At 29.7% G+C, this 21,924-nt stretch overlaps 1 protein-coding gene across 1 annotated transcript in view; it reads right to left on the bottom strand.

Annotated features, from left to right (window-relative positions):
- The window catches only part of LOC143246637 (DNA mismatch repair protein Msh6-like), a 58,097-nt gene that overhangs the window by 16,017 nt on the left and 20,156 nt on the right, over nucleotides 1-21,924 (bottom strand). The window contains 11 exon segments of the mRNA XM_076493685.1: nucleotides 955-1,087; nucleotides 3,397-3,623; nucleotides 5,181-5,281; nucleotides 6,469-6,523; nucleotides 7,200-7,284; nucleotides 8,002-8,178; nucleotides 11,733-11,895; nucleotides 13,555-13,660; nucleotides 15,215-15,335; nucleotides 15,541-15,610; nucleotides 17,159-17,363. Of these exon segments, the coding sequence (XP_076349800.1) occupies nucleotides 955-1,087; nucleotides 3,397-3,623; nucleotides 5,181-5,281; nucleotides 6,469-6,523; nucleotides 7,200-7,284; nucleotides 8,002-8,178; nucleotides 11,733-11,895; nucleotides 13,555-13,660; nucleotides 15,215-15,335; nucleotides 15,541-15,610; nucleotides 17,159-17,363 (1,443 nt within the window).

Below are 21,924 nucleotides of genomic sequence, written 5' to 3'. Positions count from 1 at the left end.
TTACAGGACCAAACAGAACATTCATACTTTACAGGACCAAACAGAACATTCATACTTTACAGGACCAAACAGAACATTCATACTTTACAGGACCAAACAGAACATTCATACTTTACAGGACCAAACAGAACATTCATACTTTACAGGACCAAACAGAACATTCATACTTTACAGGACCAAATAGAACATTCATACTTTACAGGACCAAACAGAACATTCATACTTTACAGGACCAAACAGAACATTCATACTTTACATGACCAAACAGAACATTCATACTTTACATGACCAAACAGAACATTCATACTTTACAGGACCAAACAGAACATTCATACTTTACAGGACCAAACAGAACATTCATACTTTACATGACCAAACAGAACATTCATACTTTACAGGACCAAACAGAACATTCATACTTTAAATGACCAAATACCAAAATTGTAATTTGATTCACTGATCTATTCTTATAAAATATTTTACTCAATTATTTTACTTCTGGTTGAAATTATTACATCATTGAAACAAAACAAAAAAACTTTTTACATGTTGTCTTAATCATTACAGGTACAACAACTGAAAATATCTAACTACTTTAGTAGCTCTCTTCATAATCTTCCAAGTTCTTAATTTGATTAATTAAGTTCAGCCATAGGGTTTGCTTGAAATTAAACACAAGCTACATAAAGGTCTATGTGTGCTGTGTCTGCCACGTGTATCAAACTCAGTTTCTAGTGTTATAAGTCCGGTTCTGATCACTTCAGTTTCTAGTGTTATAAGTCCAGTTCTGATCACTAATAGTTGTACCATATCCATACTTAATGACAGCAAGTAGAATAAAAAATGGTTTGTTAAAACATTTCATAAAAAGCATTATTTGCCAAAATGTCTCTCACAATACAACAAATAAGTAATGCTTGAATAAAACCACCAAAATCAAAACTGAAACCTCACCTGGTACGGGATATCTGGAATTAAAACTTCTGGGCGACATATTTCTCCCACACATGACAAGCTGTATTCTGCCAAGCTAAGCAGACAGTCTAATACAGCCAGACACTGAACTGCACTTTCCCATTTCTCATAACTGTTGTAATAAAAGTAAAAATGAAATAAAGGTTTCTGTAAAATTATAGGGCGTATTTCGTCTTACGATTTCTTGCTGAAATTTGAGTAAGAACAGTTTAGAAGTTAAATTGTTTTAAATTATTAAATAAGATTTTCTATACAAACACACTAACCACTATAGTTTGAAGAGGAAAGAACCTAGATCTCAACTCTGTATGAATAGAAACAATATTCTGATCGTCTGCAGTTTTGTTTTGTCTTTAACTAAAAAAAAAAAATTTGGCCAATTGTTGCCCTTAAAGCCCCTTAAGATCCATAATTCTGCTTCCTGAAGGTCAACAGAATTTTTTTTTTAATTCTCACTTGTTGAATGAACAACCTGTGGAAGTTTTCTACCAAATAACTTATCTCAACACAAGCACGAGAACATTACAAATATGAAAATTTAAAAAACAAGAAGTTTAATCTCACTAAGTTTGGGAAATAGCAACAAATGACAGGAAGAATATATGAACCATAGAATATGGAGGAGAATTCAAGAATTAATATAATTCATATAAAAACACAGGAAGGAAAAAAAACGAATTTGATGTGGTTAAATTAAAACTATTTACTTGAAAAAAAAAAGTTGAATTGAATGAAGTTTGAGAAATGGCAATACACAAACCCATTAACCTGTTGACTACCAAGGATTTCAGCTGCTACAATACAACTCTAATGCTTCTTCATTTCGTAACTTTTTTCGTGATGCCATTTTGGATCGAAAGTGAAACAATTTGTAAGTAGGTCAAATGCACATATGGCGCTGACATCTAGCGTTGAAGTTAGGTATTACTGAGAACGAATTAACTCGTCCGTGGCACTGTGTTACTGATCGGCTTGGACGAGTTATCTCGTCTACGGCACTGAACACGTTAAAGAATTAGAGCATTGGAGTAGCAATAAAAGTAATTAGAATAATGGAAATTCTTCACTGGTACACTAAGACCTTTGTGAATCATGAGGGGACCAAAGAACCCTGTGGCAGAGAGTGGGTATTTTATGTTTGTGTACAATATCAGAATTAGTCAAAATGCATTACTATATTCAAATATGAATTAAAAATTGGTATTTCTGGACATCTTGTAGTATGCTTTATTGATAAAAAATGTTTAAAAGTACATTATAATGTATAAAGCTTTCCCAGAGGACATTGTAAATAAACAATAAAAAAAAAAATATTACTTAATTCTGAACTGGAAATATGTCACTGTGGATACCTAGGTTCTAATGGTATCCAATGAAAGCAATGAGTATTTTTAAGGTAAATCCAAAGAAGTTTTATAATTGGTGAAGTAATATACAATTGTTATTGCAGGAATATAATTCATGTGTGAAATGCTACACATTACATTCAGAAAGAGGCTCAAAATGAATGAAGCAGACTACAGTATTGGACTTTTTTAAGTAAATAAATGAACATGAGTGTGCCTCATTTCAGAAATATCAAAGTTTGTCTTTATGTTTTATCTTTTATTATCATATCTCATTTATATCCATTTTCCCTATGTAAATAAATAGTTATTTAGCTGATTGCCTCTGAAGTTTATTGAATCCATATTTTTATGCATGAGTGCCTTTCTGATTAGTTCATTATAATACCCCTCCACTTATATTGCTCTCTGGTGCAAATGGCTCCCAGTGGTATCATTATAATGAGGCAGTATTGTGTTTTCATTACAAGTTTCTGGGAAGTAGGGCAAGTCAATATTACATAACAAAACTAAAGGGTGTACGAAAATATGTCAATCACCCAAAACTGCCACACATCGTGCTAAGCAGGCAGATGTAACAGTTTGATAACTTCTAAAAGCAAGCTACCAACAGACATCAGAACTGTAAAGAAATAGGGAATTAGTTATACCATTCTTATATTCTTAATTATAAAGATCAGAATACAGTTGTCTTTGTGTAGGTACCCAACAGGTGACAGGGTCCTGTTATCCCAATAATATTCATGAGATAAGGTCAGCTAAGAATATCTGAGTTAGTCTAAACATATACCATAATAAAAATATAAAATAATCTATATATAATAGAATTATAATAAAATCAGCTAAATTAATTCTGGTAAGGAAAGTAACTTTGAAAAGAGAACGGAGCACAAATTATGATCTTCTGGTTGAAACCTTTAATACCTAAATTCACTCTAAAATATTAATAAGTAAATATGTATAATATACAAAGATCTTGAATCAAAATTAACACTATAAAGTTGTACAACATTTGAGCAGCATATATATTCTTTAGCATTTATCATATATTTTACATTAATAAATGACATCTTACTGGGTATCAAAAGTGGCAAAGATTCTACGCATGATGTCCTGCAGAGCAGCATCTCTGCACTCTTCTGCATTTATCAGTTTGGCCAACAGGTTTTTAACTTCAGGAGTCCAGTATCGCTTGTAACCTTTCTTCTGACTTTGAAGTTCATAATGGTCAGTAGCGTGTTTCACAGCACTGTCTGGAACTTCCAACTGATACCTCGTTTTTCCACTTCCAAAATAAGTAACCTAATGAAGAAAATTTAATGAGCCTCAAATCTGATTTTTTAAAGTAAACTTAAGGTGGTAATTTTATAGTTTCAAATTTGTGCTTGTATAAATATAACTATACTAAACTTTGCTTAAACCACCAGAGAAATGCCCTACAAAACGATTTCATGTACAGAAAGATAATTAAATTTGCAAATGTTTGTCAACATAAATAATCTGCATGCTTTTAAAAATAAATATATTTTACACACAGTATAGCTAGATCTCTCTCAGTTCATGCTTAGGTGGAATTGTTTGTACTATCATGCTTAATGTATTTGAAAGGAAGGAACTATTATATTCAGATACTTTATGAAGGAACTATTATGTACAGATACTTTATGAAGGAACTGCTATGTACAGACACTTTATGAAGGAACTGCTATGTACAGACACTTTATGAAGGAACTATTACGTACAGATACTTTATGAAGGAACTATTACGTACAGATACTTTATGAAGGAACTACTATGTACAGATACTTTATGAAGGAACTATTACATACAGATACTTTATGAAGGAACTACTATGTACAGATACTTTATGAAGGAACTATTACGTACAGATACCTTATGAAGGAACTATTACGTACAGATACTTTATGAAGGAACTACTATGTACAGAACTATGAAGGAACTACTATGTACAGATACTTTATGAAGGAACTACTATGTACAGATACTTTATGAAGGAACTACTATGTACAGATACTTTATGAAGGAACTACTATGTACAGATACTTTACGAAGGAACTACTATGTACAGATACTTTATGAAGGAACTACTATGTACAGATACTTTATGAAGGAACTACTATGTACAGATACTTTATGAAGGAACTACTATGTACAGATACTTTATGAAGGAACTACTATGTACAGATACTTTATGAAGGAACTACCATGTACAGACACTTTATGAAGGAACTACCATGTACAGACACTTTATGAAGGAACTACTATGTACAGATACTTTATATTTATTGACATTTCTCTCTTTCTTTTTAAACAAATAATTCCATGTAAATCCAAAGAAGACTCTTGACTAATGAAGTGAATCTACTGTAACTTTTGTTTGTGCAGTACTTCATCGAGGAGCAGCATGGCCAGGTGGTTAAGGCACTTGACTCATAATCCAAGGGTCGCGAATTCAAATCCCCATCACGCCAAACATGCTCGCCCTTTCAGCCGTGGGGGCATCACAATGTTACGGTCAATCCCACTATTTACTGGTAAAAGAGTAGCCGAAGAGTTGGCGGTGGGTGGTAATGACTAGCTGCCTTCCCTCTAGTCTTACACTTCTAAATTAAAGACAGCTAGCACAGATAGCTCTTGTGTAGCTTTGCATGAAATTCAAAACAAATCAAACCTACTTCAACAAAAACATAATTAAAAAAATAAAAAAGAATAAACCGAATTGTTGTTACAATATCATAAATTACATTAAAAATACATACAAAAGTGGCCTCAAGGTTTGATTTCCAATCACTCTTAATTAAAACTATATGCCTTTCATATTACAAGACAAATACTTACTTTGCACATGAAATGTTTTTTCTGTTTTTCCAAATATTCGTCTAATTGTTTTTTGGTATCGTTGATGGTCGTAACTGCAGAATCGTAGTCCTCGTCGACACCTAGTGACAGTCAGGTAAATATTAATAAATTAAAATACACTTGAAACAAAGAGTTAGAAAAACCTTCCTGTATACTGATTTTTACCTTCAACCAAATTAAATAATCTTCTCTACTCAGGAAAATACAACAACAAAGGAGTCATACTACGTATACAAGGGTTAAAAATGTAATATTGTAATTAATGCAAAAACACTATATTAATAAGTTGAATACTTATGTGCAGCAGAAGCTTTAATTAAATACCAACATTGTATGCACTGTACATTATTCTAAACTACATTTTTCATCTTGTCCTAAACCTACAGGTATTATGTACACTGCAGGCCAGAACAACTAGCTCTGAATTAGTATTGTAGCACAGGAACAAACAGACAAAACTCTACAGGTTAAATTTTAAATCTTACAATCAATGTGTGGTCCAGTGTGGTTCATATACCCATTACATGAATACACTGAAATTAAAGCTATCACACGGTGAACTTTCTATTCACGTCAGCTATCGTACGGCGATCTTTCTATTCACGTCAGCTATCGTACGGTGATCTTTCTATTCACGTCAGCTATCGTACGGCGATCTTTCTATTCACGTCAGCTATTGTACGGTGATCTTTCTATTCACGTCAGCTATCGTACGGCGATCTTTCTATTCACGTCAGCTATCGTACGGTGATCTTTCTATTCACGTCAGCTATTGTACGGTGATCTTTCTATTCACGTCAGCTATCGTACGGCAAACTTTCTATTCACGTCAGCTATCGTACGGCAAACTTTCTATTCACGTCAGCTATCGTACGGCAAACTTTCTATTCACGTCAGCTATCGTACGGCGATCTTTCTATTCACGTCAGCTATCGTACGGTGGTCTTTCTATTCACGTCAGCTATCGTACGGAGATCTTTCTATTCACGTCAGCTATCGTACGGAGATCTTTTTATTCACGTCAGCTATCGTACGGAGATCTTTCTATTCACGTCAGCTATCGTACGGCGATCTTTCTATTCACGTCAGCTATCGTACGGTGGTCTTTCTATTCAGGTTAGCTATCATATGGTGATCTTTCTATTTACATTTGTCCTTATAGAATGTTTTTTTCTTATAATACCAAATGTGTAGTTTTGTAATTTACAAAATGATATTATTCTAAATTCTTTCGTATTATACTAGTGACATTTAATGTTCTTCTTACCCTTGCTAGGAATTATTTTCCCATCTTTCTTGGCCTTTTCATGGTCAAATGCATTCTGATTAGAAAAAAAAAAAGAGAAAGATTGAAATTATATTAAATTTACAAAAAAGTAGAAGTAACTAATTTTAATTAATTTCTAACTGTTAGAAGAATATAAATTATATGTTATGGTTAGATCACTCCATTATGGTGACAGTATAAATGTGCACAAAACAGCACATGTGGACAAGATTAGATTTATGTAAAACAAATCACAATAATAAACAGCAGAAAATATTATTATAAACATATTACAAAAAACATTATATGAAACATATGTGCAACCCAGAAAGAGAACAGAAGAAAATCATATATAATAATACATCACTTGAACTTAAAATCAACCAAACGAATTAACACACTTTGCTAAGTTTCCACAGTTTTTGACCAAACATGTTAAGTAATATACAAAACTCATGCTTTCTCATTAAATATAAAACATCTCTCCCAACACCCTTCTACCACTTTCTTCTACATCTATCCTCATGTATTCTGCATGAAGTCTATCACCAGTTTACCTTGTTTCCTAGTTTCTAGTAAGTTCTATAACATGGTGATTAAGGTTTAAAGCTGTAACCACATCCATTTTCTTAAACTCTTGAAGTCAATAAAATGATTCTTTGAATGCATTAATTAAAATATATCTACAAAAAATCAATTTGAATGTTAAGACTACATAACTGAAATCTTACATCAAAAAAATCTAACGTATCCTTCAAATCAGGAAACCTTCCATCTTCAAGGACAGAGGTCACACACTGTTTTAACGTTTCTGACCTATCAAAAGGCATACACAATTACAAGCTTCCACAAAAGCACAACAATTTATTTATTCAGCAAATGATAAATATATAAATTAGTATAACTGTGCAACATAAAATTCAAGTTACTTACTTAACTAAACAAAGTAAAATATAATCAAGAATCAATGTTGGAGTAACAGCATCTTTTGAAAGAAAATGTGGTAGAACATTTGTATAAACTTAAAAGATAAATTTGTATCCAAAAGTGATACTTCAGCAAAGAAATTTAAAAGTCAGTTTTAAGAATCCTAAAATGAGTGAAATGGTTAAAAACATTCAAGTTGTATAGCTTCAGCTCAACATTTTTGTTCAAGACATTGCATGTACATAAAGACTGTTACAATACTGCTACTTTGAATCAAGACCTGTAACTTTTAAATCTATCCACTTAAATTAATACAATTTTACAAATTTAAAACCAGCTTTTTGTCTGTTAAACATAAAAATCAGAGTAGCTGTTTCATTTCATACAATTCGATGTCAAATACAGTTACTTAGATGTGTATATTTGTTTGAAAGGTATCCCACTAATTTCTCTATAAGCAACACCCAAATAGACCAATTATAAGTAGAATAAAGCAGAAATTCATTTGATCAAATTATTTCAAATTTAAGTAAATAATATAAAACATAATTTAACATTAACTGTCAAAAATAATACCTTTTTAATGCCACATAAAAAGTCCCTTACCTACAGTTGTCTCGAACCTTTCTAAACACATCAGGAATTTCCAAAGCCACCTGAAAGCCATGAAGAGCAGAAAGAAAATCTGTTATTTTTCTCTTGCTATATGTTTCTGCTTCATAAAAGATAGCTCTGCTGTCTGGATGAGACTTGCTCCTGTGAGCTGATCCCTGGGTGTGGATTCTGGAATAAGTGAAAAATATTAACCACATCATGGTGTGTGCACACACACTACAAATTTACTTGTCTTATTCTCTAATCAAAGTATTTATGACTGACATAAGAAACCAAACATAGTTTTAACAAAAAAGTATACATGTGGACTACTACATGCATTTCAGTAAATATATATTTTCTATTAACTTCTGAACAAAAATACCCAAAATTTAAGCACTTTCAAAAAGATGAGTATTCTTTTTCCTTGTTCTCCTGAACAGTAGTACTCAAATATTACAAAACTCTCAAGTTTTGGACTTTTATTTTAATTCATCGCACTTTTTCTGTGCAATCCAGTGTGCTAACTCTTTCGCTAGAATCCATTTTCTATTAAAAATATGTTCACTTATTTTGTTAATAGCATTGCAAGTTTACCATAACACCAGCAAAATTATACAATAAAAATGTTGGCATTACTCTTCATGATGTCAGGAAAACACTTAGGTTCAAAAGTCAATTAAAGAAAAGAAACTAAAGCACTAGCACTTAGAAGAAGTGGATTGATTTTTGTTTTATCAGGGATAAACTAGGTATCAAACAATATTGTATCGACATATCGAAAACATATACATCATTACAAAAATTAACTAAAAACATGTACATTGTTACAAAAATTAACTAAAAATATACATCGTTACAAAAATTAACCAAAAACATATACATCATTACAAAAATTAACCAAAAACATGTACATTGTTACAAAAATTAACTAAAAATATACATCGTTACAAAAATTAACCAAAAACATGTACATTGTTACAAAAATTAACCAAAAACATATACATCATTACAAAAATTAACTAAAAATATACATCATTACAAAAATTAACCAAAAACATGTACATTGTTACAAAAATTAACTAAAAATATACATCGTTACAAAAATTAACCAAAAACATGTACATTGTTACAAAAATTAACTAAAAATATACATCATTACAAAAATTAACCAAAAACATGTACATTGTTACAAAAATTAACTAAAAATATACATCGTCACAAAAATTAACCAAAACATGTACATCATTACAAAATTAACTAAAAATATACATCGTTACAAAAATTAACCAAAAACATATACATCATTACAAAAATTAACCAAAAACATGTACATTGTTACAAAAATTAACTAAAAATATACATCGTTACAAACATTAACCAAAAACATGTACATTGTTACAAAAATTAACCAAAAACATATACATCATTACAAAAATTAACTAAAAATATACATCATTACAAAAATTAACCAAAAACATGTACATTGTTACAAAAATTAACTAAAAATATACATCATTACAAAAATTAACCAAAAACATGTACATTGTTACAAAAATTAACTAAAAATATACATCATTACAAAAATTAACCAAAAACATGTACATTGTTACAAAAATTAACTAAAAATATACATCGTCACAAAAATTAACCAAAAACATGTACATCATTACAAAAATTAACTAAAAATATACATCGTTACAAAAATTAACCAAAAACATATACATCATTACAAAAATTAACTAAAAACATGTACATCGTTACAAAAATTAACCAAAAACATATACATCATTACAAAAATTAACTAAAAATATACATCATTACAAAAATTAACCAAAAACATGTACATTGTTACAAAAATTAACTAAAAATATACATCATTACAAAAATTAACCAAAAACATGTACATTGTTACAAAAATTAACTAAAAATATACATCGTTACAAAAATTAACCAAAAACATGTACATTGTTACAAAAATTAACTAAAAATATACATCATTACAAAAATTAACCAAAAACATGTACATTGTTACAAAAATTAACCAAAAACATATACATCATTACAAAAATTAACTAAAAATATACATCATTACAAAAATTAACCAAAACATGTACATTGTTACAAAATTAACTAAAAATATACATCGTTACAAAAATTAACCAAAAACATGTACATTGTTACAAAAATTAACTAAAAATATACATCGTTACAAAAATTAACCAAAAACATGTACATTGTTACAAAAATTAACTAAAAATATACATCGTTACAAAAATTAACCAAAAACATGTACATCATTACAAAAATTAACTAAAAACATATACATCATTACAAAAATTAACTAAAAATATACATCGTTACAAAAATTAACCAAAAACATATACATCATTACAAAAATTAACTAAAAACATGTACATCGTTACAAAAATTAACCAAAAACATATACATCATTACAAAAATTAACTAAAAATATACATCATTACAAAAATTAACCAAAACATGTACATTGTTACAAAATTAACTAAAAATATACATCATTACAAAAATTAACCAAAAACATGTACATTGTTACAAAAATTAACTAAAAATATACATCATTACAAAAATTAACCAAAAACATGTACATTGTTACAAAAATTAACTAAAAATATACATCGTTACAAAAATTAACCAAAAACATGTACATTGTTACAAAAATTAACCAAAAACATATACATCATTACAAAAATTAACTAAAAACATATACATCATTACAAAAATTAACTAAAAACATATACATCATTACAAAAATTAACTAAAAATATACATCGTTACAAAAATTAACCAAAAACATGTACATTGTTACAAAAATTAACTAAAAACATGTACATCGTTACAAAAATTAACCAAAAACATATACATCATTACAAAAATTAACTAAAAACATATACATCATTACAAAAATTAACTAAAAATATACATCGTTACAAAAATTAACCAAAAACATATACATCATTACAAAAATTAACTAAAAACATGTACATCGTTACAAAAATTAACCAAAAACATATACATCATTACAAAAATTAACTAAAAATATACATCATTACAAAAATTAACCAAAAACATGTACATTGTTACAAAAATTAACTAAAAATATACATCATTACAAAAATTAACCAAAAACATGTACATTGTTACAAAAATTAACTAAAAATATACATCGTTACAAAAATTAACCAAAAACATATACATTATTACAAAAATTAACTAAAAACATATACATCATTACAAAAATTAACTAAAAATATACATCGTTACAAAAATTAACCAAAAACATGTACATTGTTACAAAAATTAACCAAAAACATATACATCATTACAAAAATTAACTAAAAACATGTACATCGTTACAAAAATTAACCAAAAACATGTACATCGTTACAAAAATTAACCAAATTAACCAAAAATTAAGAAAATGCAAAACTATATACGACTGACCTAAAAGAAGACTGAAATGGTATAAACATTGTTCTTGTCTGTCGTCATATTAAGATTAAAATACTCAGAAAAGCAAACAAATGAAACAATTCCAAAGATAGGATTTTTTAAATGTAAAGTTATTTATATTATTACAGTTCTTGTATTGAAAAATCTTTAGTGCAGTGGCATTAAGGCTGAAGTCATTTCCAACAATATAGTTTTAAGGATTTAGAAAAAAATTATAAATAAGAACTGTGAATTTCTCACATATGACTTACTTGCTAATTAGCCTTTCAAGATCAGGTAACTTCTTCAGTATTTTAATCACTTCAGTTCTAACTTCTGGTAAGCCTCGCCAATCTTCCACAGCATTCAAACGATCATTAATTGAAGATGGGTTGCATAAGGGAGAACAAAGCCACTGATGAAACAAACGTTTTCCTGAGAGAAAAATTTTGTAAGAGACAGATGATTAAATTACTAACATAATGATAGCCAAGGCTTTTACTCCATAAGACCTACTTGACTATATATTTTTAAAGGGGGAAACTAATCACACTTAACATGGAGTTATAAAACAGTAGTAAAGGAGATGATAAAATTACCAAATGATAAGGATAGTCTTTTATTTACAAAGTAAAATTTGACTCCATTTTTATTTTTTAATAAACTATGAAATGTTTTTTTTAAAACACTACAACTGTATAAAGTGTTTGTTTTCACGTTTTTTTTTAGGAAATTTGTTGATGTTAACAAAGTGTTGTTTTATTTTGTTGATTTCATTGTTAATTTTATCAGGTGAACATAGTTTTATGGTTATGTTTATTTGGTTTCTTAATATGTTCAGTTTTTGTTTTGTTTCATGTGCTGAGTACCAGGGAATGTATAGTCCAGTATGGGTGATTTTTCTGTGAATTTCTGTTTTGAATTGTGTGTCAGTTCTTGTGATCTTGAGGTTAAGAAATGCTGTTTGGTTAGTTTTTCCCTGTTCACAGGTGAACTTCATGTTGGGATGTATCGAGTTAACATGGTTGAAGAAACTGTGTGTGTGTTTTGTAGATATGAATCCAGCAATTGCTTCATCAACATACCTGTACCAGTATAGTGGTGGGTGTAAGGCTGAAGTGATTGCTTGAAATTCATTCTGTCATAAAAATATTGACTAGAACTGGTGGCACGGGATTCCCCATACTTAGGCCATTTATTTGTAAGTAGTTTTGGTTATTGAACATAAAGTTAGTTTTTGTGGCAGTGAATTTTATAAGAATTGCTAATTGGTTGCTGGAGATGTGTGTCAGTGGGTTGGGGTCTTGGATATAAAGTTCTAAAGCTATCTTGCTGGCTTCAGTTATTGGAACTTCTGTGAAGAGGGAGATTACATCAAAACTGTCCATTAAGGCTTTATGATTTAGTAGATTAAAAATACATTTAAGAGTTAAAAGAGTCTTTGAAAAAAAGAGCACATCTGTTGGTAGCAAATTAACAATATGTAAACGTAATGAGCACGTCTAATCTTAAGAACTGGTAACAATCACTTTGAATTAAACTTGTTTCAAGGTGGATTGTTTTTTCATTACAGACAGTTAAAAGTTATTCCTGTAACATATCTATTCAGGTTGATCATAAGGTGAATAAACTTGGTAGCTCAGAATAATAAGATTTGCATCAAAATAACAAAAAGATGCTAACTTTGCTCTACAAATTTGATTTCTACTTTCTTTGGACTAGGGTTACTTATTAAATAACATTAATGTTTGTAATTTCCACTGTCTGTGGAAGAGACCCTCAAAAAGGATGAAATCATAGACTTTTAAATACCTGGTAGGTCAAAGACAACAATATTACCTACTAATGAGAGTATAACAATAGTATTCAAAAGATTAATTACAATAATTCTACTTCTGAAATGAATATAATAACAGTACCCAAAAAAATCGAGTACAGCAAACTACTAAACTGAGCATGCTGGTACTGACTAAACTCAGTACAACACTGATATCAAGTGAATATAATGGTACCTACTACACCATGTGTAATATTAACACTTTTTAAAATGAGTACAGGTTTGCTTAGGAAGCTCGGTCCAACACTGATACATACCAAACTGAGTGTTACAATGATCCATGACCTGAAGAAGTGAACCCTCCACTGTTCCACTCATATTTTCCAGAATCTCTAGATTGCGTAATGTGACCCCATCCAATACCTATAAAACAACAACACATTTTTATTAGCTTTTACATTTCAGTCCAAGAATTAAGATATCCTAAGTTTGAAAAGTATTTAAATGTATACATGCAAATATGATTTTACAAAGTTCACAGAATCGTCTAACATAAAAACTTTACCTCATAACTTTTAAGGTACTTTTTCCTTCCCATCTAAGGAATATTTTAGTATTTTGGTTAAAAACAGAATTCACATCAATAGGAGCATAATAGTAATCAATCTACATAGAATCCAATGAACTATTATGACAAAATACATTTCACATAAACTATTCCTAAAATAGTTATGCTTGAATCTAAATGTTTTCAAATTACTTCTTTACCCTTTCAGTGCTGTTACATTATATGGCTGTACAGGACTGGAAAACAAGTAGAACTTTAATTAAGATACTCTTGTATTACCTTCACCTCAGGATGTTTTCATTAACCCTTAAATGGCAGCCATTGTCAACTGATGCTGCTACGTACAACATTCCAGCTGTTTAAGGGTTAATGGCTCATGAAATACACAATCAAAAAGTAATATTTGTTAAGAAACTTGTTTACCCTTGTTCATTTATACACTATCTGTATCTTAATAATACAAATGATACCACAAGTGATGGTAGAAGAACAGTTTGTTTAAAAGCTTGTTTTGGTACGTCTTAAATCAACTGGTAACTTACTGTAGCATCACTGGTGCCATTAGTTTATCTATATTGTTTTTTTATTCCAGTTTTTATACATTAGATGTACCTGAACATTGTTGACCAAACAATTTACAAACAAAAACATTTATTAGTAAATTTTGAAAAAAGTATATATCAAAGCAAATGTAACAAGTTCCAGTCATCAAAATTGTTTAGCACAGTTTGAGACATAAATACTGATTATCTGTTTAATAATTACCAAATTTTCTACAAGTATACTTTTCATTTTCATTTTTACCAACAGGTGGCACTTCATAGTATGAAAAAAAGGATAGTGACATAAAATTCCACGAAATAATTAGCACACAGCTACATTTTGTCAGTTGTTAAAAATTTGACAAAGCAATAACAGATAACGATGAATTTTTTAAAACTTTAAATACAACTCAAAGTAAATTCTAAAAATTTATTTATCTTTAAACAATTTACCTGCAGAAGGTAAAATTAAAACTACATGTGGCTTGTAGTGTACAGTGTAGTGGTTCTCAAACTTGGCGTCATGGAATTGCAAATTTGGCATAAAACATATGTAGTTGTACAGGCTGATATGTCCTAAATGGGGAGGGCACTGAAAAGTGTTGGAGCTGTTGGGTTTGTGCTTGTATTCTCAAGACAGTTGGTATGGGTATTAGCACTTTAATCAAAATAAAGTACAGAACAATGTTTCAACCTTCTTAGGTCATCTTTGTTAACCTGAAGATGACCTCAGAACATCAAAACATTGTTCTGCACTTGATTTTGATTAAACAGTCGATACCTACACATCAGTCGTATTGAGAACACACTTCAAGTGGGTTTCTCGTCATTGCGGGTTTGTGTTTATAAAGAGATGCAAATACTCACCATACGTTGAAAGTGCAAAAATGATTCGTTTGCAGGACTTGCTGCTGTGTCTAATGGTGTGTACTCCTCAAACTTTTTCAACGTCAGAATTTCATTGTGGACACAACTTTCTTGAAGATACCTTTCAAAAATAGAAGTGTTTAACTTCTGTTTTCAACTGCCACATTGATATATACAATTGTAAAAATATGCAAGTTTAAAAATATGAAAAAGATTTATGACAAGAATAACTGTTAAACAAGTGACTGGATAATAATCACAGTTCTTGAAGCAAACTAAATTTTATACCTCGGTACAGAGACAGTCAAACCTAATAGTTTACTCACCATATACAAGCACCTAATGATTTAACTGCAAGATAATATTCCTCTTTGGCTGTTTGCTGCAAGGTATCACCTAAAAATGTATACACAAAATAGTTTATTGTCCACTCAGTTATCAGGTTAAGTTTTAAACATTTGTTTATAGAAACAAATGATAGTGGTTTTAAATTTTTCAAAATTTAGTAGTCACTGCTTATAACACTATTTTAATCATTTTATGTCATTCAGAATGAAAGACAGTTTTTAAAATGTTACAATATAATAATAAAAAAAACCTATATTGACAAATGTAATAAGTTATGAAGAAGAATGAAAGTAACATGGATTCAAGCATCCTTGTTTTAATAAGCTATATGCAAGAATTAAAGTAACATGGATTCAAGCATCCTTGTTGTAATAAGCTATGTGCAAGAATGAAAGTAACATGGCTTCAAGCATCCTTGTTGTAATAAGCTATGTGCAAGAATGAAAGTAACATGGAATCAAAGATTAGAAAAGGATGCTCATTTTCTCAAATATCTACACTACAAAATGAATCATTCTCAGTAAATGTAAGTTGTCATGAGGTAGCTGACATGTGTTGTGGGGTTCAATAGCCCACTCAAGATTCAAAGATGCTTCAGTGCATTAATCAAGCTCCTTCATTACCCCTAATTACATTTATAGCTACCCCACGGGAGATCTGTATACAAAATCACACCTTATTAAGGCACCTGCCAATGGTACCCAAATGCTCGTCTCATAAGTCTACGATTGCAAGCATTAACTATTAACACAGTTTGCAAATATGGCATTCTCAGGATCCCAAGAGGGGTCAAGAACATAAACTTTGATACCAACTGCAATTCAGCAATCCTTAAAATCTTGTCTGATACCCCCCACTACAACTGGGTGACCTTCCAGGAATGTTTTAGTTTCCCTTTATAGGGTGTTACAACATACAGTTAAAGCTATTTCCAGTTTATCAAAACTGAATAAAGAGTGTGTAAACAAAATCACAAACATGGGCACGAATTAAAATAAGAAATGGTCAACAGAAGCTACAACAGTCATTAAAATATCAGTTGATTACAGTTTGAGCCTTTGCCTAAAATGTACCATGAGCCATTACTTATTGAGAACAATCATTACTAACAAATTTCTGTGTTGTTATCACAAGGTACAATTCTAATTAAAAGCACACATTATGTACACCTTCACCAATGTGAGTTATTTCAGGTTTCACTTTTTTTTTTTAAATATTTTAAGTATCTAAATGTGACCAGAATGTGTCACATTCAACCTTATTAGATTAGAGAAGGATAAATTAGATTAAAGCTGTATTCAGTCATCAACCTGCTGTGTTTATGTATTGGTTCATAAGCCAAACAGTTTATTATGTCTAATTCAAGGAAAATTCTGTCATTCTTGCTGAAACATTAGCATTTTCTTACCGATAAGTCTAATGTGTAACTTTAGAAAAACAAGGCTCTTGCTTACCTTGTTAATTGTACAATGAATATATTGTTTAAGTTTCTTTTATTTGTATTTAAAACTTTCAGCTACTGCTCCTGCTGGTTCTATTACAAATATTCACTTACAAATATCAAAGTTAAAATTCAGTGAAAATAAAAAGACTTACTATCATCAATCATCTTTCTGATAGCACCAGGCCAACTTACACCACATTCAGTCTTAAAATACTCATTTTCTATAAGAAATTTCAAGGTTTTAGAATCTTCCCAGAATTCTGAACCAGGCTTCAAAGCTTCCAAAAGGGAAGAGCTTATGCAACCTTTTAAGATTTTTTGTGTTCTGTTGGAAATAATTCCTTTCTCGCAAAGAACCTGGAAAACAAATAAATTGCTTTTATTGTTTAAAACCTTTAAAATATTAGATTAATAATTAAGACAATAACTAAAACAACCACCTGGGACAAATAAAACTAAATAAATCAAAACCAAAGAATTTCTCAGATTACAGTAAAGATACCATGAAAACAGTTCAGCCATCTAGTTTCAATGATTAATGCTACAAATAGCAGAATGTGATATATACTGTTGGGAAAAGTGTATATAAAGTTAGCAAAGCTTTAAGCTTTTTTAAGCCTTGCAAAAGTTACAAAGTCAATCCTAACTGTAGATGTTTTTCTTCAAATTCCTTTTAACAAAACTTTTACAGACTTCCAACAAAAGTTTATAAAAGCTGAATTTTAACCTATTTTTTGTGTGGTACGAGTCACTACATAGGAAGTGTTATTATGATAAATAAATTTGGAGGGTTTTTATTTAATCTGAAACGTATCTTAATATACATACTGCTACTAAAGAGGCCCTTTACATAAAATTTATTTTTTGACACCACATATCACTGATAAGGAAGAACACCTGGTGCATCTTTTATCACTGTATATCACTACCAAAAAAACCCTTTGTCCGAAGCATATATTTTGTCTCCAGATATCATTGCCAAGGATGACGTTTACCTCGAGTGTGTTTGATCTGCTACAAATCACTGTACAGGAACTCACTTGTCCTTGAATAACATCATTTTTGTCAGCCAGAAAACATGAGTGTCCAAAATTTTATTTTTACACATCTCTCTCATTAAAAATCTATACAAGACTAACTGAGACAAACGTTAAGAACAAAAACATGCATTCTATTGTGACTTTTACCTAATTGTTAAATCATTAATGTAAACAAGACACTTTTTGAATAGCTCCATTTCAAACATGATGCATAGTATGAGATACATCAACTTTATCCCTACAAGTCTTTAGGAACTTGAGAAATTCAATGGAACTTAAAACAATTTTTTTGTAGATCAGTCAGAAAAGAACAAAAATAATAAAAAGAAAACTTTATAAAATTGACAATGAGTTCAAACATTTCATGAAATTAACCTTAAGAAAGTCAAAATGTTGTTCTCTGCTTTATGAGTAAGTTTTAATACCTGTACCAGCCATCCTGAGATACATTTTAAAATTCATGTGGGTTTCTTATCATCACAAATTACTTCATATATAAAACAGTTTCCTCAATTCCTTGTTTTACATAACTCTTCCTGTGTTGGTGATCTGTGTAAAAGTGCCATTGACTGCATTACTACTATTTTAAATAAATGTTATTTCCTGTTTGTAACAAGTAACTGCTCATTTGATAGTACCTATGAAACTCAATGGTCTAATAATACACGTAACTAATCAAAAATAATGTTGAAATAACAATATATACTATTCGTCAAGAAGATAGAATCACATCAACATATGCTACTGGTCAAAAGAATGATATAACAACATGATTTGATATTAGTCTGGGAACTGTGTGGCAGTTTATGTTACTATTGAGAGATGATATATTGACGACGTATGCTAATTCTTAAAAACAATGATATAACTCAAGAAAAGGTAAATATCTTTGAGAAACAAAATGATCTCACTGATGAGTGTTGTTTACGATACTGGAATAATAACAGGTGAAAAACATTAGGAGATAACCCGAGTTTTGTTTCTATATGGAAATACTGCTCAATACATGTAAATACATGAACAACATTTTGACAAATTCTTGTTAATCTAATAATAAACCTATCTTAAAGATAAGTTACTCAATCATTGCAATATCTGTAGATGAATGAACCTAGCCAGTGGAAAAACAGTTACAAGAAAACAAACACTATTTATAAATGAAACAGAAATAAAATACACATCAACTGGCAGAGAATGAATTAATATACAATTAGTTTGAATTAAACAAAAAATAAATGAGGAAAACTAAACCTTAACAATAACGAATTAAAATAGAGGGTAAGATAAAACAAAGGCATTTAAACAAAGCCCTTTCTCTCTCAAAATTTGAGGCAAATATTTATGTAAACACTAAACTTTCACATATAGTTCATTCTTTCTGTAGAAGAACATTAAAAAATGGGTCACAAGAATTCAAAAACTTCTGTTCTCAATCTGACAGTCAGAGAGCAATCTCACATAAAGTAGAACATTACACGACTATATCGTTAAACAGAACACCTTCTGTGAATGGACTCTCTAACAGAAAGTAGCACTTAAGACTAAATTTAGCAAAACTTCAACAGAAATTTATTTGTTCCTTAATTTTATCAATACAAAATATACACTACAGACAACTGAGATATGTAATATCTACATCTAAAAGATGTAAGAAATGACATTGGAAGTCTATTCTGTACAGTTTAAAAGAAGACATTTCAAGATGATAATAATTATTAATTTGTTTAGTTGAATACTTAACTCACAAATTAACAATGTTTCTGATACACAGACACTTCTCTCATTATTGCATTCACTTAAATAAAATCTTAAATATAGTGAATTACTATGTTACAACCAAAACCAAAATGAACTATAGTAAATTTGTTATCTCTTAACAAATTCACGTTTTGTATACGTTTTCAGCCACTTGTTGGTAGATTCAATACACCTAAAGCTGTGTGTAGGAATTTTAAATTCAAAAACAAATATATGATGTTATTAGAGACAATATTATAAGAATATTTTCTGTCTACATTCTAACTGAATATAGTAAGTAAAAGCTTACATAACTGTTTCTTCACTAGCATTTAATGTTACAGCATAGTTGTTAAAAATTTACAACTTCCTCTAAATATTCCTGTATTGTATTATTAATACAACTGAATAAAAAACTAATTTTTCTTTAGAACCTATTTTACATTGTAAACTTCTCTAAATACATATTCAAATGTGCCACTAATTTTGTAAGCACAATGACCAACAATCTTGAATCAGTTTCTCTTGATTAGTTATGGAACACAACCAGCAAAATGAAAGTATAGAGTGTAATCTTCTAACGGCAGATTACACTTTAAAATTCCCTTCATTGTTCAGAATTAACAATAAAATAATTGTACCATTAGGCCAACAGTTTTCAATTCAACATAGTTATCTGTAACCAGGAATTGGTATATTTTAATTATGTTCTTAAAACATTTTGAAAAGAATGCATACACAGGAAAGGTTTCCACATTTGTAACCAACAGGAAGATTTATGATTTCATGAACAAGTCTCATGTGTGAGTTTTGACATTGCATCCCTGTACACAAAAATTATATCATAAGAGACAACTCAATAAGCAACAGATCTGGTTTTGAAAACAATGTGATAATACAAGGTCTAACCAAATCGATTTTCACTGAATCGTTACATTCTGACACTTAAAAATCTCATTGTTAAGATTAATACTAGCATTTATGATCTAACAGATTGTGTTTCTATGGCTCAAATTAGACCCCCCAGTGGTACTGAGGTATGTTTGCAAACTTGCACTGCTAAAACCGGGTTTCAAAATCCGTGGAGGACAGAGCACAGATAGTTCATTGTATAGCTTTGTGCTTAATTCGAAAGAACCAAACTCAAAATTAGCACCTCAGTGTAGCTGAACTCATTTTACATTATCATGAAAAACAATGGTTGATTAACTACAACAATTTTCAGTCTGTCAGATATGATAGATAATTTGATAATATTTTAGTAATCTTCAAAGGAAAAAAAAAGTGTATTATTTCTCAAAATATCTTAATAAACAGTGTCCTTGTATTACATTTGTAGTTAAAGAAAACAACAACCCACAATTGTTATTTACAGATCTAGGTATTAATAACCCTGGAATTCATTTTTAAATAAAAATGTATTACAAACTAAAATATAAAAGACTATATAATCATGTTCAAAGTCTTACATTTATTCAATGTCAAGACAGCATGATAATCATGTCTTAGACCTTGTCATATTACAAGTAACTATCAATATTTTTGTATAGAAATAGTGTGAAAAGTTCTTATTAAAAATTGGTTTTCATTTTTAATTATTTCACAGCACTCTAGAATATACTTTTTTCAGCTGGAGCATGTATTACTTGTAAAGTGAATTATGATCTGCCCAAACCATCATTTTACATGTCTTTTACCTAGGGGTAAAGACAGATATGTAATAGAAAATAAAATCAAAAATATTTTGAAATCAAATTTTAGTATGTAAAGCTTTAATATCAGTACTGTTGTACAATCTTTTGTCAAGTAAGCAGAATAAAGTTGTTGCAAATGGCTTACTGTTTTTTGTGAGGCAATCAATACATTGTCATTTGATTTGCTAATATAAATACATGCAACTATCATAATTTTCCATTTCGTAAAATAACAATACACATCCTTTAACACTTTACACCCAAAATAATTTTATTTTAAACAAAACAAAGCAACTTCATATGGATGGTTTATACGTCACAGCATGATGCATATCATATTTAAATTTAGTAAAATCATGTGTATGCAAGCTAAATACATTATAATATCATGAACCTAATCATGAACTTAAGTTTTTTACCCTATAATGGACATTTTCTCATCTGAAA

Source organism: Tachypleus tridentatus, chromosome 3, assembly GCF_004210375.1.
Source record: "Tachypleus tridentatus isolate NWPU-2018 chromosome 3, ASM421037v1, whole genome shotgun sequence".
NCBI lineage: Eukaryota > Metazoa > Arthropoda > Merostomata > Xiphosura > Limulidae > Tachypleus > Tachypleus tridentatus.
Note: the sequence above shows the minus strand (reverse complement) of the source record. Positions and strands in the feature narration are given on the sequence as shown.